The 23,371-nt window shown below is 59.7% G+C and overlaps 1 protein-coding gene across 1 annotated transcript in view; it reads left to right on the top strand.

Annotated features, from left to right (window-relative positions):
- The window catches only part of TEX264 (testis expressed 264, ER-phagy receptor), a 43,065-nt gene extending 24,877 nt beyond the window's left edge, over positions 1 to 18,188 (top strand). The window contains exons 5-6 of the mRNA XM_082487801.1: positions 9,638 to 9,809; positions 17,343 to 18,188. Of these exons, the coding sequence (XP_082343927.1) occupies positions 9,638 to 9,809; positions 17,343 to 17,656 (486 nt within the window). The 3' untranslated portion in view covers positions 17,657 to 18,188. The remainder of the gene's footprint in view (positions 1 to 9,637; positions 9,810 to 17,342) is intronic.
- The last annotated feature ends 5,183 nt before the right edge of the window (positions 18,189 to 23,371 follow it).

Raw genomic sequence — 23,371 nt, forward strand, 5'->3', positions numbered from 1 at the left:
CCCAGGAGGATGGCTTGTGGAGCCAAAGAACAAGAGGAAGGGGCTGAGATTTGGAGGGGGCAGCTCGGACCTTGGCTTGGGAGACTGAGAACTCCCACGTGCTGTGGGCACCAGGCACTCCTGCTCTTGCTCCGTTTCTGTCACTTTGGTTTCGCCGCACAAGGGTTTCATCACAGGACCCGTTACGAGTGAGGATGTGTGTGAGAAGGTTGGGAAGGACAAGCCTCCAGTGGACGTCCTTGTTGCAGAAGGGCAAGTACTCAAGCGAGTGGTGGCTCCAGAGATAAAGCCATCAAGGTGGGTTGGGAATGTCCACCTGGATGAGGAGCCCTCCAGGCTCTCAGCTGTGAGTTAGGCATGGAAGAAGTTCTCTCACCACAAGAAACAACCTGTTGTTGGGTGTCTTGGGGAGGGGTTGTACTCTGGGTTAGCAAGCAGTCTGACCAAGACCCATCTTTCAAAGAGGCTCTTTTTACCTGCATGATGCCCTGCATAGGGTGGGAGGCTGCAGTGCAGTGGGCTGCCTGGCCAAAGTGGGACGAGCAGGAGAATGTCTTGGGCGATGATTCCTTTCCGGAAAGGCCCTGCCTTGACAAGAGGCAGAGAAATCGCCACAGCTGCTGCTCCTGGCAACCTTGCTGAGGCAACAGAGCAGGCAAAGCGATTTAGCATCGCTCCAGTCATCCGTGATAGCAGAGATCATTGCATCAACCTCTTCAGCCTTGCGATTAATGCTGAAAAAGCATCCTTTGAGGGCTGGAAGGAGAGCGTTGGTCCCTGGAGACCCACACTCTGAAGCAGCGGCAACCCTCTCCAGCTGTGGTCCTCCCGTCCTGCAGTCTCATCCGTCTCCTTTTGTGCGTGGCTGTTGACCCACACACTCCTGCAGCGATGGAGTTCCTCGAGACGGGAACCCAGGACAGTTCCTCAGGGGAGGAGAGAATATGTGAATTTGCATTAATTTCTTGTCTTATAATGAAAATCCAGTGTTTGAGCTTTCTGAGTGGTTAAAATCAAAGTCCCCGTTAGAGAGCTTGTGTGCGGCAGTGATGGGAAAGGAGGAGGAGAGGAAGGGATGCAGTTGGGGTCGGGTAGGAGGAAGAGTGAGAACATATAGTGGAGCTTTGAGAAGCTGGTGAGAACTGTCTCCCCAGCTGCCTTTGTGTACCCATGGTGGGTACAGGAGCAAGGCAGAACTTGGGGACATGGAAAGCACTGAGTTTTTAGGAAAATTAATATTTTTTTTCATGCAAAAATTGTCTTCACTTCTGAAACTGTCTGCCCCAGGACTAATTACTACCAAATAACCATGACACCGGGGGTGTCACCTCCCAAGCCCCATGAATTGTGTGTGTTTGCACCATCTGCTCCTTATTCTGCAGGTGACGTTCCCATAGTTGGGGGCAGTAAAATACGTCCCTGGAAGCACATGGACTAATGTACCTGAGCATGTCGGGGCTGGCAGCATTGTCCAGGGCTCGTCCTTCCCCCACACTGGGGGCTCTGGCTGCCCATGGCTACTTTCTGAAAGGTTTTATCTCACTGGGACTTACTGCCCAGCTTGTCTCTGAAGATGAGGGATGCTCCTGGATGTGCTGTAGGATTTCTCTTGCAGCTTAGGTGGGTACTGGAAGGGGAGGAGGTCCGGAGCACGTCTGCGCCTGCAGCGAGGTGGGGCTGAAGCTTACTCCCTTTGCTGGGGGAAGGAATCTCCATCTCCATCCTGGAGAGGAGAAAAGCATTCACGACTCTCACCGCAGCTTCCAGCAGCGACCTGAGAGCCTGTGCCTGGTCCCCATCAGCCCTCTCGGGGTGCTAGGACCTCCCGTACCCACCAACCCACCCGAGCTCATTCCTTTGCCTATCAGTTTGTCTGTGCCTGACAGATGCCACTTTGCAGCTCCCGTGGCTCCACCGGGGCGGGAGCAGCTGGGTGATTCGGCCCTGGGAAGCGCAGGCAGGCAGGCGGGCAAGGTGTAAATTGCATGGCGGGTTGCCTTCGCCAAGGTGAAAATGAAAAACTCTCCCAGCTATCGAGCCTGGGGTGTTGCGGCTCCCGCGGTCCAAATGCGCTCCCTCTCACCGTGGCAGAGAGGATCTCAGGGGCTGATTTTCACCTGCCTGTCCCAAAGCCACGGCGCTGCTGTCGGCAAGTCAGTGTCCTGGTTGCAGGCAGGACAGGGACCTGCTGCAGGAAGAGGGGGAAGGATGCTAGTGCAGAGGGCGGGGAGAGATGCTGATAGGTGCCGGAGGTGCTAATTGCCAGGCACTGTATTTTGCTACCTGGAGGATTTGCTGTCCTTTGGCAAGACATTTTCTGCTGCTGTAGTGCTGGTGGTGCCGCTCGTTTTTCCTGCTGGCTGACGGAAACGGCCTTTTCTTAACTGCAATAATATCACCTTCTGTTTCTGAAACACCTCGCAGCCCGGAGGATTTGAAAGTAAAGTGCACGTGCGTGGGAGCAGTCTCAGCACCTCTGAAATGTGAGTTTCTCCAGGCTGGGAAGCAGCAGCTGTTTCGCAGCCCTCGGCAGCCTGGTGTTCGCGGCTGTGCCGTGTGCTGGAGCTGGCTCTGAGTGCCGGCCGTGCCGGGAGGCAGGACCCGCTGGCTCCACGTGCACCCTGCTTGAGCTGCTAGCCGAGATGTTGGGGGTTTCCTTGATGCTTGTGGTATTACTGGTGTCAAAGCATGTCTGCCTGCCTATCCCTCCAGTAACTTGTCCTCCCTTCTGCTCAAACCATCTCTTGGGCCGATGGTTCCTCCCCAGCCCCTGCCTGACTCCTGCCCCTCAGCAGGCAGCTCCGGGCACCCGGGCTTCATCCCTGTCTCCCATGGCCAGGCTGTGTCTTGGCAGGGAGGACTACAATCACAGAAGGGTTTGGTTTGGGAGAGACCTTTAAAGATCACCCAGTCTAACTCCCCTGCCATGGGCAGGGGCATTTTGCACTAGATGAGGTTGCTCAAAGCCCCGTCCAACCTGACCTTGAACACCTCCAGGGATGGGGCATCCACAGCTTCTCTGGGCAACCTGGGCCAGTGTCTCCCCACCCTCATGACAAGACATTTCTTCCTTGTGTCCAATCTAATCTGCCCTCTTTTGCTTTAAAACCATTGCCCTTGTACTGTTACTACAAAAGAAAAAAAAAGTCTCTCCCCATCTTTCTTACAAGCCCCTTTTATATATTGAAAGGTCTCCCCGGAGCCTTCTCTTCTCCAAGCTGAACAACCCCAACACTCAGCCTTTCTCCATAGCAGAGGTGTTCCAGCCCTTGGACTGTTTTTGTGAGCTCCTCTGGACCCACTCTGACAGGTCCACAGCTGTCTTGTGCTGGGGACCCCAGAACCGGAGGCAGTGCTCCCGGGAGAGGTCTCATGGTGCAGAGCAGAGGGGGAGCATCCCCTCCCTCAACCTGCTGGCCATGCTGCTTGTAGCGTAGCCCAGGAGATGCTTGGCTTCCTGGGCTCCAAGTGCACATTGAAACCAAGTTTGAAACCCAGGGAGGAAGGGGTGCCTTTATTTCTGTTGCTGTCACCAGCTCAGACTTGGGACAAAGCAATGTTTAACCTCAAGCTACTGTCTGGGCAAGGAGAAATGGAAACGGGACATACCCAGTCTGGGACTGGGACAGCGGGATGGCCTAGCAAGTAGTCTGTTCCCTGTCTGAACTGGGAGAGTGCCGACGGGTGCTGTGTGCTGTGCAAACTGAATTTGCAAAGCATCTCTGCACTACCTAGCGCCCGTGGTCTAAGATAAGCGGGGATGACACACCGAGCGTGGAGCGTGTGAGGAAGCGAGGAGGATGTGGCACACAGCGCGCTCCCTCCGGTCCTAGCTGGTGGCTCAGTTTCAGCTCTAATTTTAGCAACTGATTTTAGGGCCTTTCGGCTCCACGTGGTTTTGTTGTTTTTTATAAAATCCCTGGGACCGAATTGTCTGACCCCGTCACCGGGAGGAGAGGATGGATGCCTCCGGTTGGAAGCAAGATGTGGGGGAGTCGTATTGTCTGTGCAGACAGGAGGTGCTGGCGTGTGGGGATGGGGCTGGCGGGTCCCCTGGGGGTAGGAGGTAGTGCCAGATGACTTGCTGGCACTAACCTGAGTGGCCCAAGTGCTGGTGGTGGCATGGGCAAGAGAAAGCTCATGGCAGTGAGGGTGATGCTCTGGCTGGCTGGCTGGGAGCATGCTGGTGAGTCCCCCCACCCCCGGCAAGCAGCAGCCCGCAACGATGGGCACAAGCTTCCCATGTGTTTGCACCCACCGTCTGTTCCTCCTCCAGGTGCAGTGGTGTAATAAACGGAGGGAGAAGAGCCCTGGTGCAGCAGTGGGGCTGGAGGGATGTCCCTTAGCATCCCCCCCCACTGTCCCCAGGGCAGGAGCCAGACACCCGCTCTGCATCACTGGCATTTAGCGAAACATACTTGAGGCTGCCAGTTCACTTCAGTAGCGGGACGGACCTGGCTGTAACCCGGCGGTGGGCTGACCCCACTCTCCTGCTGCCCATGGAAACCCCCCTCACGTGGCTGGCATGGCTCCAGGGCCACAGCAGGGTGCGGATAGAGCTGGCCCCATGTGCCCAGTGCCCTTCTGCTTCACTATGGTGGCACATCCCATCGCCATAAAAGCAGAGGCGAGTGGTGGCACCAGGCACGTTGTGCCACACTGTTGTTCAGACAGCCCCTGGTAAACAATCCACAGGGGGCTGCCCGGTACCCCTAAGGTAGAAGAGGGGGAGTGTCTGCCAGGTGTCAGGTAACTGCTCCCAGTGGCTTTTCCAGTCCCGTGTGGGTTTTACAGGCATTTTTTCACATGTTCCAGGCAGGAGGTCCTCCATCAGGAGTGGTGACAGGCGCAGGCGATGGCTGTATATGTGTGGCACAGTGGTGGCGAGAGTGCGAGGTAGACATCTCTGTGGTGGAGCCAGAAGCTGCTGGGCAGTGTGGAGAGCTCAGCCCCCAGCCCTACTCCAGCAAAAAGCTTGGTGGTGGCATGAAAAGCCTCTCCCCTGCTGTTCCCACAGCCATCGGCCCTGAAGCGGCGAGGCAGTGGGCTGGCATGGCTTAACCATCACCCCATGACCCATGCCGGCAGGTCTCGGTGACGAGTCAGGGAGGCTGTGGGGCCAGAGGACTTTCGGCCAGAAGCACAGTGAGGACAGCAGCTGCTTCCCCACCACCTTCCCGGTGACCCTAAAAGTGTTTTGGGGCAGACAGTGGGTTCAGCTGGAGCCTGAGCGCCAGCATGCCCAGGCATGGCGAGGATCCTGAGAGCATCCACAAGGCTCATTTGTTCCTCTCCTAACAAGCTGAATTCTTCCAGCAGTGGGAGATGAAACAGATCCAGTTGGTGGCATTTGAATTCCTGAGCAGTCAAGCCTGACGGAGTGATAGAGCCAGTCCCCGCACTACCCCAGCTCACCTTCTGCTTCCCAGCAGGCACTGAGGGGCACGGCGTGGCATGAGCACCCTGCCACCTCCTTCCAGTTTGGCACAATTCTGCTGGGATTTTAATGATTTTAATGAAGGTCATTTCTCAGCCACCTCGTCATGTGTCTTGTAGCCCTGGGACTGCTCTCATGCCCACCTGGGAAAGTGGGGGCATCCTCTGGCTGGGAGGCCATGCCCAAACCATTCTGCAGGCAGATGATGGGGTCTATTCCTTAACGAACGAGTTGGGAGAGGAAAATCTGTGCTGCCAGGGAGGTGCCACCTCCTGCTGTTGGGGAAGTTCTCCTGAAGCGCTGGTCCGGTGCATAATCCTTGTTGTCCTTTCTGATGGACGAGGCCGGGAGATGCTCCATTCCTAGAGGGATGAGGCCAACCTGGAGAAAGTCCTACAGGGAGTCGGGGGTGGTGGATGATTTGGAAACAACCCAGGGGTAAAGATTGGGCGGGTTGTTATTTCACCTGGGAAAGAGGAGTGCAAGTCTTCCCCTACATAAACCCTTGTTCCTAAGAGGATGGCGAGCAGCACCCGACCATGGCCCTCGGATGGGCCAAGAAGGAGTTGGCTGCATGGGAAGCAGTGGGTCTGGCGTGGCCAGAGCATGTTGGAGCTGCTGTGCATGTTGGAACTGACCTGGTGGGCCCTGGATGCATTGGCCTTTGCTGTAGCTGGACTGTATGGATTATGTGCAATAAATCCCGTGCTTCAGGTGCCTGGTGGAGGGTCTTGCATAGAAATAAGCCTTGTGTGCTGCGCTGCCGCCTCCCTCTTTGCTGGCCATAGGAAGGGCGAGCTCCCGGCGGAGGCTGAGAAGGGAGGTGGCACAGCACAACCTTGCGAAGGGACGAGTCCCCTTGCCTGCCCTACTTACTGGTCCTGCTGTCCTAGCCAGAAGCCTGGCCCCGACACCATCGGCATCCCACTGCTCACCTCTCGCTGAGCTCCTCCGCCCGTGTGAGACTGCATTTGATTTGACTCGAGGGCTCTGCCTTGCGAACTCCACGTCCACCTTGCTGCTCCATCTGTTGACTTAGCTGCACGGTTAGCGAGGGGCTTCCTCCTCAGCTGCAGAGTGTATTATTGCCTGTTGAGCATCTCTGTTGTTTTGCCACGTCATTGAGCCTTTGCTAATTCGCTCTCCACTTAAGCCTTCGCCTTTGGACTCTGCTCTCCAGTCTCTCTGGGTTGTTTCTTTCCGTTGCAGCAGCCTTGCAGCCTTCCTCTCTGCTGGCATAATCCTAAGCCTGCTCTGTCCTATGCTGACACCCGCCTCTTGGTTGCACTTTGCCGCACCTCTGCCTGTGCTTGCCTGGCCACCGCTTGCCTCCTGGTCTCCTTTGGGGTGATCACGAGGGTGATCTCCCTTGCATCCCCTTTTGGATGATGCCCTTATCCATTTTTTTTGGATGATCCCCTTATCCGTTTCTATTGTCCTGGCTCCCCACCTCATCGCCTCTGCCCTTTCAAGTTTTTATGCAGCCTCATCCCTTTGGTCCGAGCCTGGACGGGACAGTGTTCCCAGCTGCCACCTCCCTGCTCCTTTTTGGGGACGTTGTCCTCCCCTGAGCCTGGCTGCCCGTGCTCATCTCTGTAGTGGCCCCGCCAGGAGCTGGGTTGCTCCAGGAAGAAGTGCAGAAGCAGAGGCCAGCTCGCTAGCCTGGCTCCCAGCTTGATTTGTACAGGCATAAATTAGGACCACCAGGCTCTGCTTTCCCTCCATTTCCTTTTGGGGAAAACCCTGAATGGATTGGGAAGGTGGCAAGTATTAAGCATCCTTGTAGCTGTCCGTAACAAGGCAGGTGTTGGTGTTGACAGTGAGTGTCCAGCCACTTCAGCATTGGCCCACCAACCTGATCCTCCGCCGTGGGCTTTGCCTGCAGGGCATCTGGGCTCTCCTGGCTTCAGGGAGACAAAGCTGCTTCCTGCCCTGGCAGGGTGGAGCATCCTCATTTCTCTAACAGGGTAATCCTTGAGTGTGAAGCAGCATTTGGCTCAAGACCCAGTGCAGGACCCTGCTCTTCATACAGGTGTGCATTTTTATTCCTTAAAGAGCCATGATTCCCACATTTTGTGTGTGTGGAGGGGCTGTTGTTTGTGCTTTGTGGGAGTCACTACTATGGCTATGTAAATGGAGGGGGAGTTGTAGCAGCCTAGATAAATTGTAGGGAGAGGGTACAGGCCAGATCAGCTCTTTAGGAATCCCAGGGTGGGCTTTGGGAAGTCAGCTTGGGATGTCTTGGAGGCCGGACTGGAGCCCTGAGGTTTTAGACTGGTTAGAGACTTCGTATGAGTTTATTGAAGGTCTCTTTGCTCTAAGATCCTTTGAGTTGTCCCAGTCTGCATTAAGTGTTGGAGAGCCAGCTGGATGCATCCAAAAAACCTGCGAATCTTGGAGATACCCATCTCTGGTATGTGTTGCAGTAACCTAAAATAACGAACCAAGCTGAAGATTGGCTGATGGGCTGGTGGTTGGTAGAGCAAGGGGCAGAGCGGTGGGGAGGGTTCTCGTCTGCGTTGTCGCTGAAAAAGCAGGAGTGATATGAGCCGCCTCTGCTCTGCTGCTAAAAACAGCCCGGCTTGTTTTTATTTAATACAGTTTTGATCTGCGTGTGTTAGTGTTTCACCTGCCTGCGAGTGGGAACTCCGGGCTCCGTGCGCCTTGGAAGCCCGCCTGCGTCCCTGCGCGTCCCTGCGGCACGGGGCTCGCAAATGTGGCTCCTCTGCATTGGAGGAGGGACTCTGCCGAAATTCAGCCTCGAAGGTGTCGGAATGGGACGGGTGAAGCTTCTGTTGAGTTTTGTGTTTCTGCTGCTGTGGTGCCACTGGGTAAACTGGGGCCCTGCAGACCCAGCTTCTGCAGGCTTTCCTAGGAAAATAGACCCAACATGTGTCACCTGGGATTTTCTCCCTGTCTTGCTTACACAGCATCGTGCCAGCATGGAGGGGGCTCTCCGGGTGGCCTTGCTGCCAGCGCTAGGGGGAGGGTTGGCATTGGCTCCTGTCTGTTGTGGGTTCTGCCTGGTGCCGGTGTTTGGCTGGGAAATAAATGATTCGAAATCCACTTGGTCCATCCCCAGGGGTGAAGGGGGTCAGGAATGAACGGGCTTCTGTAAGGTCATGATTGATGTGTCCATAGAGCTCGTCCTTGAAGAGGGGCCAGCCCTGGCTTTGGAGAGCCCTGGATGGGTAGGGATGCTGCCGGAGGATGTCTGGGCAAGCCGCGCCGGGCAGAACGTGGCAAGGAGGAGGATGAGGATAGCTGAGGCAGGGAGGAAGAGGAGGTTAGTCAGGGCAGGGAGAGGAGGAGGGTAATTGGGGTGGTTGCAGGGTTAAATAAAAACTGTCAGTGATTTGAAAAGGAGAAAGAAAGAGAAAGAAAACCTGCTGAAGAGACACTCTCCCTTCTCACCCGGTTTTTAATCAGCCGCCGCCTCTGCCAGCGAGCAGCTGGCGGGCGGGCGGGCAAGGAGGGGGTGGCAAGAGGGGTCCAGCTGCTCCTCGGCCTGGCCCCAGTGCCCCGAGAGTCCCTGCAGCCCCGGTTTGGCGTGGGTCAGGGCATGGCCTGGGGGGGAATATGCCCCCCATCACAGGTCCCTGGTGGGCTTTGGGGGGCTGAGGTCTTGAAGCGTGCTGCTGGGGGGAGGTGGGGTGAGGAAGAGGAGGAGGGGGAGTTGTCTGAAATGCCAGGGATTCATCTCCCACTCTCCCTGCCCTCGCCATTCTGAAAAGAGCTGCTTAAGCTGTCGGCTCTGGATTATATTAATTAGCGGAGAAGTGCTACGCCTGCTTGCGGGGCCGTGCTGCCAGGAGGAACCAGAGACTTGGCAGGTCCATGCGAAGCAGCTGCTGGGTTCCCCGAAACCCCTAGCTCCAGCCCAAAATGAGCACACCGAACACAAGGCTGATCTGGGGGAGCTGAGTCTCCCAGGGGCTTCAGCATCTCCCCCTTGACCCCGGCCGGCTGCTCAGCCCTGGGGCTGAACCTGCCAGATCTGGCACTTGGGGGGCTGTTGGGATGGGGAAAGCAGCACTATGGTTTTGGGATGGGACCCACTGCTCCTCACTGGATCCCCATGTCTGTGGGTGAAGCGGGTCAGTCTGTGATGCTGCCAGACCGGCAGGTCCACATGGTGGGGGCTGCTGGTGTGGGGGGTGAGGGCACATCCCTGACCTGTGGTCATCTGCTGTCTTTCAGGAGAGGAAGCTGTGTGCCCACCCCCGGATCGAGATCTACAAGGAGGACCGCATCTACTTCGTGTGTCCCCTTGCTCGCCAAGGGGACTTCTACGTGCCTGAAATGAAAGAACTGGAGAGGAAGAGCAGGGCTGCTGCAGCTGAGGCTGAAGATGCCCAGACAGACATCACAGGTATCCATGGCTTACGCATGGGCTCTGTCTTCGATTGGCATCAGCCTTCCCAGAGTCAGGGGTCCTGGTGTCCCTGGTGCTGCCACCTGAGCAGGCAGAGAGGGGCTACCCTGTGCCCACCTGGCTCCCAGCCACTGGGTCTCAGCACACCTCTTCCCCTCACCCCAGGCTGAGATGGGATCTTGTCCCCAAGATGTCACACCGCGCCTCGGGGAGCACCTGGGCACCCCTGTGGCATCGGGGAGAGGGCCAAGCTGCCACCGAGCTGCCAGCCCACTGTTGTCAGAGCAGAGCTGGATCTCGCAGCTTTTGGTTGCAGCTGGGCTTGTTTTTCTCCTTGTCATATACATCTTCCTTGATCTCATCTTCATCTGTTACATATTGGGATTGCGAAGAGCTTAAATACCAGGTTGCTGTAGCTGGTGGTGGAGTTACCCGATAGCATCTGCTCGGCGAGATCTGTTGGAGCCTGGATGTATTCATACAGGAAGGGACCACAATGGCTGTAGGCGCAGAACAGCAGTGCTATAGTAACCCGAAATGCTAGTTGCCGTCGTCGGCCCACGTGCTCACATGTCTGCGAGATGCGGGAGCCGTCTAGCTGAACGTTCCCAGGTGCTGGATGGCATTGCCGAGCCGGCCGCTGGCAGGGGCAGCTGCCTCCTCCTGCCCTGCGGGTCGCCTGCGCTTGTGTAATGGGCATGAAAAAACCATGACGGCTCTCCTTCCCTCCCGGGGAGTTTGGTCATTTGTTTTAACACATCTTCAGGTTTGGGTTGCTTTAATTCTTAATCGCATGCGGCGTAAAAGCAAGCATGGGAATTGCTTTCTGGGAGCTCTGTCCATTTAGCGCTGTGATGAAGAGTCTAAATGGAGCGGTTTTCCAGCGCTTTGAGGTCCCGTGTTTTCGTGGTGCTCACTCAGGTCTTCGCCTTTTTGTCTGCCTTGTGTCGGGGTGGCTGCTTTGGGCACTGGCCCAGGTTGGCCAAAGGCGGCCCGCTCACTCCAGCACCTTCCCAAGGTTGCCCCTTGGTTTTGGAGAAGTGATGGCAGGACACATGTGAGCAAAAGCTCCTTCAGGTTGGTGGCCTCAGCAGCTGTGTGTGCTCCGTTCTGCACCGCTCAGGAGGTGCACGGTCCCGCAGCACAGCCAGGGGATGCTCGGTGCAGCTGCTGCCCTGCACCCTGGCTGTCTTGGTGCTTCCCCTGGGGCGCTGCTGCTGGTGCTCCCACGGTGGGGGTGTCCCCTGCCCTGCTGGAAGAAGGGCTCGGAAGGCTTTTCCAATTTCAGATGGCAAACAATGTTGGGCTTTCTCTTGTGGGACACCTCTACCCTGGGCCAGGCTCTCTGGCAACAGCTCTTGGCAGCTCCTCTGCCACCCCTCCCCTTCCAGTCACACAGACGAGCTTTTGAAGGTGCAATCTGATGTGGTGTCATCTGCTGAGTCTGCACAAAACCAGCTTAAAATAATAATAGCTGTGAGGGGTTGGCCTTGCCTCTGAGACTAAAGAGTTGAGCTTGGATGTTGTTGGCAGTGTGATCGCTGTTGCTGCTGGGCATGGGAGCAGAACCAGGTCTGGTGGGGCAGCACATCCTTGCTCCAGCAAGGGTCGGAGAGGGGCGAGGACCTGGCAAGCCTTTCAGGCTGCTTGAGCTGCTCCTACCTGAGGATCTTGGAGGTCCCCATGATCTGCATCTCTGTAGTGTCACGGTGCCCTGGGACGGCACAACTGCTGTCACCTGGGGCGGGTGGCACCCTGTGGGGAGGTCCACGGCTTGTGCAAAGAGAGGTGGTGCCCAGCAAGCATCCTTGTCCCACCACTGCTAGCCTGCTGGTGCTGGGGACTTGGTTTGTGGCTGGTGGTGCTGCCCCAGCTGCAGCAATTGAGCGGCTGTTGGGCTGCCCCTGGTTCAGCCCCAGGGCCAAAGTTGGGAGGTGAGGTGGGAGGCAGCAGCTGGCCTCCTTGGGCTCCTCATCTCACTGCCAAAGTCCTGCGTGGGTTTTCTGAGCCCCGCTGTGAGAGGACATCCTGCTGGAGGAGGCGGCCGGCAGATCTCCGCTGCCCAGCCGCTCACTGGAGATGCCTTGAAGACAGCACCTTGAAGATGATGCCTTATGGATTGAGACTGGTCCTCCCTTCCCAAGTATTTTCTGTGCTGGGATCTGTGCAGCCACCTCTGAGTTGGAGGAAGAGAAAGCCACCGTCTCTTTTCCCATCCTTTTTTACTCCCTTCTTCCTTGGGGAACCACTCAAGGGAGATGCCCTCAACAGCCTTGTGGGCCATAAGATCTTCATGACCCTGCAGATCCTGGAGTGTCAGACAGCTTTTGAGGTTTCCTCTGCCGGCTGGAGGGTGGGTGCAGCGTCTTCTTCAGTGCGCCCCCCCCCCTCAACCCTGATTGTGTGGATTTTGGTTATTTCTCGATCCACCTCAGTTCTGCCAGTGTTTCAAGTGGTCCTGCCCCAACGGAGGCTCAGGCAGTGCTGGGATGCTCCTGGGAAGATGGGAGAGGGTGGTGGTCAATGCCGGTGGCACTCAGCTGCTCTGGCCATGCGTGAGCTACACAAATCCACATGTGGGGCTCTGACACCCTGCTGCCTCGCAGGGCAAGTGAGGGGGCTGGGGAGGTGCTGAGCTCCTTTATCTCTCCCGAGGCAGCTGAGGATGCTCTATGTGCAGCAGCTTTGAGCTCTTACTCCTGATGTGGCGGCAGATGAAGCCCGCTCTTCCCCTCCCCCCTCCCAAAATGCTGAAATAACAGCAATGAGCATGCAATTTCAGAGCGAGCATTGTATTAAGTAATGCTCTGTGTGGATGCAGCACCTTTCAGTCACGGCTCACAAAACTCCCCGCCAGCAGCAGTATTATGCTTTCCTTGAATTAAAGACTTCAGGAGTTTCCAGCGTAAAGCGCTGCCCTTTCTCCTTTTGTGTCGGTGTGGCCGGTGCCAGGTGGAACCGAGTGACTTGGATTTGCAAGAACAGCTTGGATTTGTTTTCCCGAGCCTCCTGACCTTGGAGCGCATCTCTCCATTTAGGCTGTCATCTGCTGTCCTCCTTGCTCCTGAGCTCTCCTTGCGAGGTGCTAGGTACCTGTGGCTCCGCATGGAGCCAATGGCCATAAAGGCTGCAGGAGGTGGTCCGGGGTCTCTGCTTTCTGCCACCGCTCTGTGAGGAGGGCAGGGGGCTGCCAGCTCTGCCGAGGACACACACACTCGGCACGCAAGGAAGGGGCCGGGGGCTGCAGCTGCCTCCGCACCAATTCCATCCCTTCTTCACCATCATCAGGGTCATCGGAAAGACGGGAAGCATTTTTGGAAGGCGGCTGACGGGTCTCCGGGGGGCCGGTGTCAATCATGATTAGTTGTTTTGTACTTAATTATTTTCTGGGGCTTTGGCATCAGTGCAGCGCTCAGCGGGCCCTTGCTCCCGGCTCGCTCGCAGCAGCGTGATCTCCAGCGTGACCCCGCTGCGGCGTGTGGAAGGTGAAAGCAAACAAAAGCAGCCTCGCGCGACACGGGCTTGCTGGCATGAACGCAGATGGTTTCTAAGCACGTGGCTCTGCCCAGGGTCTCAGGTGCTCATTTTCCCGGAGCTGAGTCTGTCCAGCCGCGTCTGGGTGCAACTGATGGCATCACCCGCTGAGCCTCAGTGCCACAGGAGGGGGCACCTTCCCTGATGTGCTCTGCCTCGTCCCCGCTTGCTTCCATCCTCCAAAGAGCCCTGCCTGTTCTGCCCGCCTGTACCTCCTGAGAAGGGTCTCAGCAGGCAGCTCCTGACGTGCCTTCATGCTGGTCTGCCTGTCCCAGACCCGCTCCTGGTGGCTTTGTGTGAGCTTCGGCAAGCGCAGAGGAACTGTGCCCCTCCTGGCAGTGCGTTCATCCATTATTTAGTGGCAGAGGCGATGAATATTTGATCGAACAGGGGGAAGGAGAGGGACCAGTTGCACCAAGAGGGGAGCAATGCTCAGGCATCAGTGTCCCGCTGGGGCGATACAGGAGGGGAGATGGTCCTCCTTCCCAGGGGGGTTTGGGGATGCCAGTACATCCTGGGGTGGTACAGGGCTGAGCTGACAGGGGGCTCCCTGCCAGGCTCGTTAGCAGCGTGGGGTGAGTGGTTCCCTTTGCACCTATCCCTGGCTGGTATCTTGGTGTTGGCTGCTTGGTTTCCTTTCTTCTTAGGTGGTCCTGGCCTTTGAGGGGTTTCTCAACACCCCGGTAGGGCTTCACCCTGGCCTGTGCCCCTTTTTCCCAAATTAAAACTTCCCGGTTTCCATGTTCCTGCTGAGTGAAGGTGCAGCAGGATGGCTATGCTGTCCTTGGGGGAGCAGAGCGGAGCAGAGGGGGGTTTCCATGGCACAGCTGGCACCTTGCTGCACATCAGAGGGAAAAGCCATGCTGGATCCAGGTGCTGGGCTGGCTCCCGGTGCAGGGACCGGCCTTGGGAAGTGGGATGCAGGGGATGGGCAGAAGGTCTCTGGGGGACCAAGCAAGATGCCTGGGACAGGATGGAGAAGTGGGTGCGAGGGCTGCCGGAAACCTCCGTGCCCATGAGATGAGAGCTGAGCCCCTGCTCGCCCACAAGGCACCTTCCAATGAGGCTTTGGTTGCCCTCTTGGAGCCCTGCTACACTCCCTGCCTGGTCTCTCTGGGCTGTGCTGGGACAGCAGGGGGTTCCTACCATGTCCCTCTGCCAGAGCTGACCCCACGCTGTCCCCAGCAGTAGCGGCTCCATCTCTCAGCCCCATCCGCCGTGACCATGGGTCCCTGGCCAAGCTGGGTGGCCATGCCAGAGCCAGCCTTGTCCTGTGCAGAGGAGAATGAGGCTGCTGAAATGGGCAAATTTGCCAGCTGAGGCTGCTCAAACATGATCAGAAGTGACAGAGCGGTGAAAAAGTGCCTGGCTGAAAGGAAACAGGACTCGATTTATTGTCGCCTTTGGAGCAAGGGAGAGGGAGGTGGCTACTGGGGGTGAGGACAGCGGTGCTTTCCCGTGGTGGCAGCTCAGAGCAGCGTTTGGGTAGGCTTCATCCCCGTCTTTCCCTTCCTGAGCTGCTGCTCCTCTCCTCAAGAGCTCCTTTGGTTTGTGGCATGGGGTTACATGATGGCTTCCTACCCGAAACAGCCCCTGGGGCGATGCAGGAAGGGTGCTGTGCAGGCAGGGCATGGCTTGGGGGGTCGGGGTCACTCTTGTCCTGGGTTTCAGAGGGACGTGAGATGAACATGAATGACGTGAGCTGTCATGAAGCCATGGTGGGAACATGTCCATGTCACCTCAGGCCACCAATTTGACCAAATTGGATTATTTTTTTTTTTTTAGATCCCCGCTAGAGGCCTTGCAAACCCTTAATTGGCTTCAAGGCTCAGGGTCTGCGTGCTCCCTTCCATCCCCCACAGCTCTCCATCTTCCTGGAGGCTCCACACTGACCCACTGCCCTGCTGCGGTCCTGCCAGGTGGGACCGCACCTCCTGGCTTTCTGCCACCCACTCAGTCACTGCCGTCCCCTTCGTTGAGTGCCTTGCCGGCAGCCTGCAGAACATCCTTTTTAACTTAGAGTAAATGTAGTTTCCATGTCGAGGTGCTCCCTGATGCTGCAGCAAAGGCGGTGCGTGTCAGCAGGCGACAGCTCTTTTCTCCTTTTCATGGGGGGGGTCACCAGGCGTTGCTTGGGTGGGCAGCTGAGGGCTTGGCTTGAGCCACCTGCCAAAGGGGTTGCGCGCCATGGCCAAGGCAAGAGGGTGGAGGCTCTCTGGGTACCCACCAGGCAGGATGAAGCCGATATGCCATCCAGGTGGGATGAAGCAGCGGGTATGCTGCATCTGCGGGTCTTTCCTGGCTGCTCCTCGTCCTGCTACCGCGGCTCCGTCCTCTCTGAACAGCCCTCGCTCAGCCGGCAGGACCGTGGGATGATGCCGCTAAGAAGGCAGAGGACTGCCATTTACAAGCAGTTCTGCTGGCAGCTGCCCAGGCCGGGAAGAAAAACAGCAAGAAAAAGGGATTTAAGGGTGTTTGGAAGGAAAGTTCCCTCCCTGGCAGGTCTCCTCCAGGAGATTGGTGGCTGCTGCGCAGCAGGAGGAGGGTGAGCAGCTCAGCCCTGCACACCCCAGCTGCAGGAGCCCGGGGGAGGCTGGAGATGCCCGCAGGAGCCTGGGGCAGCCCTGTGCCGGTGGCTGGGGATGGAGCAGCTATGGCAGGAGCCACCGTGGAGGAGAGGGCTCTCCTTTTCCACCTGTGAGCCCCTCCATGGTCATCACCATCCCCTTTGCCACTTCCTGGCCCCGCTGGTGGCAAGCCATGGTCCTCTGCCAGTGCTGCTGCTGGACGGGACTCCTCCTGGTTTCCCTACTGGTGCAGGATATGATCCTCGCCAGGGGCATCAGGCCCAGCAGGGATGGAGCCCCGGGGGGAGTGGAGGTGCTGCGAAGCAGCCAAGTCCGACACACACTTCCCGCCAGTTCGAGGCAGGCCAGGACGAAGGTGGAGTGGGGAGGGCTGTGATGGAGGAGCCCACCCAGTGTTTGCTGCCGCTGTCGTAATTAGCGATGTGGATCTGTGATGTCATAGTTGACCATGTGGATCTGTGATGTCATAATTAACAATGATTAATGTTTTACAGGAGGGTTTTGTCTCCTGGCTGGTTGCTCCGGCAACAGCATCGAGCTGCTGGTCTCAATCTGACACGCTCATCTCGTTGTCGACTCCTTAATTGTGTTGTCAACTGAGCTAACGAGGCAGGGATCCAGGGAGGGGGCGGTGGGCCAAGGAGTCCGCCCGGGCAGGCAGGGGCAGCTCCCGGGGGCTCGGCCGTGAGAGGGGGTGTGGGCTGGCAGGCAGGTGAGGTGGAGAAGTGCCGAGTGAGCTGGGAAGGCTCCCCCCGTCCTCTGGCACCCCGAGTCCGGTCTGCCACTGCCCTGCCTGCCTTTGCGCTGCTGCCAGAGCTGACAGCTATAGGGGAACCACACAGGGAGTGGGAGTGGGTTGTAGGGGATGCTGAAGGCAGCGTTGAGATGCCCTAGCAGGAGGTTGGACGTGCACCTGCCCCTGACAGTGGCACATCCGAGGGCCTGCCATCCCCTTGGGTGCTCAAGCAATGCTGCAGCTCCCCATCAGCCTCGCAGCACAGCATCCAGCTCCTCGCCTTGTTCCTGGTGCTGTGCCAGGGCAGAGTTGTCCCCCAGCTCCCAAGCCGGTCATTCTCCCTAAGGAAGGGCTTCCCAGGTCCTCGGTGTGTGCATGGAGGGCAGCGTTGGGGCCAGGGCATGGCCAGGAGGTCAGGGCACGGCTGGGAAGCCGGGGGTTGCTTGTGCTGTCTGGGGGGTTCCCTGATTTCAGGGAGCTGCCTGAGTCCCGCTCCTGCTTGTCTTGGCCTGGTCACTTCTCAGAGATACAGAAGGTGACAAGAGGTAGGAGCTGGTCTCCACTGTGGCCTCATGTCTCTGAAGTTTCTGATTGCTTCAAAGGCTGTGGCACACCATCCCCATCACCTCCTTCCCGCAGCATTCACTCCCTCCCCTTCTCTCTCCATCCCAGGGGCCGACACCATGAGTGAGACGAGCTCCATCAGCATGGAGGCCACGACCGACAGCAGAGACACCTCGGTGGCCACCTCCATCCTGCTGCCCTTCCCACCCAGCCGTGGCCGGGAGGAGGCGGACAACCGCAGCGAGCACAGCTACAGTGAGTCGGGAGCCAGCGGCTCCTCCTTCGAGGAGCTGGACCTGGAGGTCACCGTGGACGGGGAGGGAGCCCCAGGCCTGCTGCCCGATGTGGGCTACGCAGGCAACCAGGAGGTCACAGACAAGTGGACCAAGGAGCCCATTGCTGCTGAGAGAGGAGAAGAGTGAAGCGGAGACCTGGCTGCCTCGCCTCCCACCAGGGTCTGAGTTACTGGGAACAGGTCGCCTTTCCCGCCTCCTTCCTCTCCAGCCAAGAGGTCACTGATTCCCCCCAGGACCTGCTCTCCCTCTTTGCAGAACGGGCGTTTGACCATTTCGGGGACTCCAGGAGGCTGGGGGGGCCTCCTGCAGCACTCGGCGGCGTGGGGTAGGTGCAGGCTGGGGGGGGCAGCGAAATGCATTTGCTGTTTGTGTGTCTCTAGATGCGTTGCAAATTCCTCACAGGCGTCTTGGTGGGGGAGGTGGTGGATGGCAGAGTTGTGTCTCCTTGTCTCTGCTGGTGCCCCTCTCACCCACAGCTTCTCTCCGCCGCACCGCCACGTCTTTTCTAGCACCAAAGAGCCGTGAGTAGGGTCGGTTGGGTTTGTTCCCCTCTTCTCTTCCCCTTGCTGAAAAATGGAAACATCCTGTGTAAACCTGATCCTTCTGACACTGCCACGGGCGCTTTTGGGGTCTGTAATAAAGTGGATGCTTTTCCTCACTGGTGGCCGGTGGCGTTGCTGACTGCCTCTTGGCTGATCGCGCCGTCCTGCCCCGTGGCGGGGAGCGGGCTGCGGCTGGAGGCTGCCCGTGGGCTGCCCATCACACTCCCCACCGAGCTGGGGAGCTGCCCAAGGGCTCTGCGTCCCCGCTGCTCGGCTTGCTCCCTGCCGGGGAAACCCAGCGGTTTCTGCAGGCTGCAGAGGGAGTGGGGAAGGGTCCCAGCTGCCATGCCGAGCTGGACTGGGCTGGGCTGGAGGGAGATGGCATCTCTGCTCCTCTTGGGAACCTGCTGAAAGTCAAACCAGGTCCCTGGGCTGCTGTGGCAGGGGGGACTAGCCTGCCTGCGCAGTGCCTCCCTGGCATCCCCTCTGCCTCGTCCTGCCGCTGTGGGGTGCAGGCAGGGACGGCTGTCCATGCTGGTCCCAGTTCCCTGTCCCCCTGATGTGGACAAGGGAGCAGCCTGGACATCACCGCCACAGTGCTCCAGGGCAACGCCGGGGGCCAGAGCACCTCATCCAGCTGGCAGAGCTCAGCCCCTGCCCTGCCGCGGTGCCGCCAGCAGCCCAGGGCTTGTTCCAAAACCAGCCAAAAACCAGGGCTTGGGGTGGGGGGACAAGGGGCAGGGGAGGCCTGGCTGTCCCACCATGGTGGGGACATGTCCTCCCTGGCTTGGAAAGGTCACGATTAGTCCTGAGCCAGTGATTGACATGAGATTGTTCATAAATATTTTGTGCTCTGAGTGATAAAATATTAAACTCCTCCAGCCCACATGGAAAAATATTGCTCTTCCCGGTGTTTATCTTTGTTGCCGGTTATTACAAAACTGCCGAGCCCCCTGAAATATTTATGCCTGGCTGAGGCTGCAGGGGGGTTGGAGCCAGGCAGCAGATCCTAACACTGCTTGTCCCCTAACCCCACTGAAGAGGCGGCCAGGGGGGGCTTTGCTGTCATCCCTCTGCCATCAGCAGTGCTGAAGCAGCATCCAGCAGGATCCAGCCACTGCTGGGTCGCGTGTGAGGCTCACACCAGGTCCTGTTTGCTGGGGGGGAAGCGGGACCTTTGCAGTGCCAGCATCCTTCGGCATGGCATGGTACACCTCTAGCCCTCCCTGGTTCTTTCCCCCACCTCCCAGTAGTGCCAAGGTCCCCCAGCCAGGTGCCCTCCTCTCCCCAGTGCCCTGCTCTGTCTGTGCTAACAGTCTTGGAAGGAGACGGGTTGGCAGGCACTGGGGTCCCGGTGCCATGGATCCTCAGGAGGGACCTTGCCACAGAGGTCCTGTGTTATCCCCCCCAACCCCCATCGGGACTGATGGAGGGGAAGGGGGGGCAGAGAGAGTGGGTCTGACTCTTGCTGCAGTGCCCTAACCTGCAGCCTGCAAGCACAGCAGCCAGCAGTAGGGAAACTGAGGCACGGGGCAGTGAGGTGGTTACTTTGGGGTGGTGCCCCAGAGACACCCCTGGCCCCTGCCCACCCCTGCGGGTCCTGTGTCATTCCCAGTCCTGTTCTTGTCCCTGAGTCACGGAGCTCTCTGGGACAGCCAGGCTGCCAGCACTGGACTGATGAGGATGCAGCATGGTGGGATCCTGGGCAGCCGAATGGCTCCAGAATGGGTTTGGGCAAGCGGTGGAGACCTGGAACGCTAAATCCAGCTGTTGCCTCTGCCTTTGGAGGAGACAGCTCAGGGAGCATCGTCTGAAGCCTTCCCCCAGCTTGGTGCTTGGGCCGACGGTGAGTGCTGGGGGCTGCGTGGAGTGCAGGGGTCAGTGAGGTGATGCTGGCCCCCTGGGTGACCCCCAAGGGCTTGGGGAGCAGTGGGCAGGCTGGGTGGGTGGCTGTGCCGGGCAAGGGGGGGGAACGTCTGTGGAGCTGGAGCCGGGGCTGGGACCCTTCTAGCTGGGCTGGGACTGAGGTGGGGGCTCTGGGGCAGGGGGAGCAGGCGCTGAGCTGTGCCCTGCCAGGTCTGCCGGGGGATCTGGTCCTGCCTCTGCCCAGCCTGGACCTGGCCATCCCTTGCCTGCATCTGGCTGTGCCTTGCCTGTGTCCTGCCTTCCCTGCCTGTGTCTTGCCTTCTCTGACTGTGTCCTGCCTGGATCTGGCCGTGTCCTGCCTGTGTCCTGCCTTCCCTGGCATTCCCCTGCCTGTGTCCTGCCTGGATCTGGCCGTGTCCTGCCTGTGTCCTGCCTTCCCTGGCATTCCCCTGCCTGTGTCCTGCCTGGATCTGACTATGTCCTGCCTGTGTCCTGCCTTCTCTGGCTGTGTCCTACCTGGATCTGGCCGTGTCCTGCCTGCTCTGTCTGTGTCCTGCGTGTGTCCTGCCTGGATCTGGTGGTGTCCTGCCTGTGTCCTGCCTTCCCTGCCTGTGTCCTGCCTTCCCGGGCCTGGCTGTGTCCTACCTGGACCCGGTCGTGTCCCCCCCGGCGTTGCCCATGCCCTGCCATCCTCCCGCCTTGCCGGTGCCCGGCGCGGCGCGGCGGTGCCGGGAGCGGGCAGAGGGCAGGCGGGGCGGCCCCGGGGGTGCCGCTACCCGGCGGGCCGGGCTGGGCCGGGGCTGGACCGGGGCGGGGGCCGGGGCCGGGCCGGGCCGGGCTGGGGGCGGAGCGGCTCCGCTCGGTTGGGACTGGCGGAGTGTCAGAGGCGGCGGCGGGAGGCGGCGGCGGCAGCCGCGCAGCTCCGAGGCAGCCGCTGCACCGGCACCGGCACCGGCTCCCGGCACAGCCCGCCGGGCCCAGGTAAGGGCTGCGGTTCCACCCCGGCGCTCCCGGCCGCGCCCGTCCCCGTGGCCTCGGGCCGCCCCGGCGTCCCCAGAGCCCCGGTGCCTGCGGCGGAGGGGGGACAGCGACCGGCGATCCCCCGCAGCCGTCGAGACCGCCGCACGGCGGGGCTCGGCGGCCGGTGCCCGGAGCCGGGGCTCCTGAGCCTGCGGGAGGGGAGCCGAACCGGGGCACCGGCACCGGCACCGGCTGGGCCGGGGATGCGTGCAGGGCGGGGGGCACCGGGGCCGGTCCCGCCGGCTCCCCCCCTGCCCGGAGCAAGACGCCGAGCCGCGGGGCTCCGGGAGAAGTGCTCGGGGGGTCCCCGTCCCCCCCGATGCCCCGGTAGCACCGACCCCTGCAGTGGGCACCCAGCGGGACCCCACCGCCGCAGCCCCCCCGGGCCCGGGCAGGGGCTGCCCGCGGTCACCGGAGCAGGGAAGCGGAGGGGACCGCCCGGCACTGGGGGGACAGCCACCCCTCGCCCCGGCTGCCGCCCCCCGGTTCCTCCTCCGGCTGTCCCCGACCGGGGAGAGCAGTGGCTCGGGGGGGGTGGTGGTGGTGGTGCTACTGGGACAGTCGGAGCCCGGGGCGGGTTTGGGACAGGATTTGGGGTGGGTCGTCTGAGCCCGTGACCCCAACCCCTTGGGGGGCTGCGGTGGGGCGGGCAGACCCTCCTCTCCCACCTCGCTGCTGGGGCGCAGGGGCCAGGGCTGCGCCGGCTCCTCTCGCCTTCGCCTCCCCGACCCCCCGCGCTCCCCGCAGAATGGGCAGGGGCAGCCCAACGGCCGCGGTGGTGGGGGGCGATGGGGCGAGTGTCGGGGGGGAAGGCGCTTTGGCCCCACAGAGCACCGGGGCTCGCAGGCCGTGGGGCAGAACGGAGGTGCAGGGGTCCCGGAGGAGCTCGGTGGTGGTAGGACCTCCAGGGACTCCCGTGGGAGGTGATGGTGGTGGCTCATGTAAGCCAGTCTCACCCTGAGCCCTCCCAGCATGGCTGCTCTCACACGCGCCCCATGTCACCCCTAAGGGTGCTGGTGTCAGAGAGGGTCAGGTCTCCTGGCAGGAGGTGGGTGGAAAGCGCTCAGGGCACGTAGGAGTGATGGCACCTTCTCACCTGTCCTACTCGCCAATGCTTTTGGGAGGAGAAGCTGCCAGCGGCCAGCAGGAGCCTTCCAGCCGTACTGTGTCCGTTGGGCTGGACTTGGGTCTGCCCTGCTGGGTGCTTCACTTTCCCAGAGGTTCTCCAGATGTTCCCAGGGGGCTGTCCTCCCCCCCGGCACTGTGCCAACCCAGCTGAGCAGCTGTAGGGATGGTCGCAGCCCTGCTCACAGCCTCCCTCTGGGCTCACTGCACAGTGGGTGACGGTTTGCCCTTTCAGGAGAGCTTTGCCTGAAGCTGCCCTTCATCTGGCAGGTCCCGTCAGCGGCCCCAGAAGAGCCGAACCCCAAGGAGACAGGATCCTGGTGCTGCCAGACCCCTGTGCCAGGCTCAGCCTGCCACAAATGGGCTCCATCAATAATAATCCATGTGTCTATGACCTCTTTCCTGCTTGAGGAAATTCTGGGTCCCTCAAAAGCATTTGCTGCCTGGAATAAAGCAGGGACCTTTCCTCGGCTTCTTCTCCAAACTCCTTCAAATTGAGGTGTCAGGTAGGAGATGCCCCGAGGTGGCTGGGGGCTCGTCGCAGGCAGGCAGCACTGAGGGACAGGCACTTTGGGGCATGGAGGAGGAGGTCCGCATGCATCTCGCCACTCCACCCCATTATGCCCTGTGCCACACTGCTGCCCGCATCCCCTGGGCATCACTGCCAGCTCTGGCTGCTTGCCGGAGGGCTCCTCCAGCCACGGGCATCGCCTGCGGGGGGGAACCATGGGGGCATCAAGTGATGCCCTGCTCCTGCTTGGGGAGAGTGGCCTCAGTACCGGCTGCAGGGGGACCAGCACTCTCCGGCATCGCTTTCCCACCCGGTGTCCCCACAAGCACCCTGGCTCTGCCGGGCTGCGGGTGAGCCCTGGGACCCGCTGCGGCAGCGGCAGCTTCCCGTGCCGGAGCAGCCTGAGGTTTCTTGGGCTGTCAGGGGGGTCTCCTTCTCCCATGGCCCCTGAAATGCCAGCCCTGCGGGATTTCAGCAGTCGGCTTCAAATGGGAAACAAATCTCTCCCGTGTTTTGGGAAAAGACAACCGATCTCCGAAGGGACTGCATCTCCTGCCAAAAAAAGGCCTGTCTGCTGCAAAAGCCTTTGATTCCCCCGCGCCTCCGTGCTTTCTGCAGAGGGAGTCAGCAAACCTGGCTCTTACTTTTACTGAAATCTCTGAATTTAGTATACGGGGAAGGAAGGGGCGGTGGTGAGAGAACAGGCTCTGAAGCACCGCGGCTGCTGGATCCTGCCCCGTGTGTCGCTGCGGGAGGATGAAGGCAGCAGCGTGTCCC

The sequence above is a fragment of the Vanellus vanellus genome (genome assembly GCF_965231255.1).
Source record: "Vanellus vanellus genome assembly, chromosome: 9".
In the NCBI taxonomy this organism is placed as follows: Eukaryota; Metazoa; Chordata; class Aves; order Charadriiformes; family Charadriidae; genus Vanellus; species Vanellus vanellus.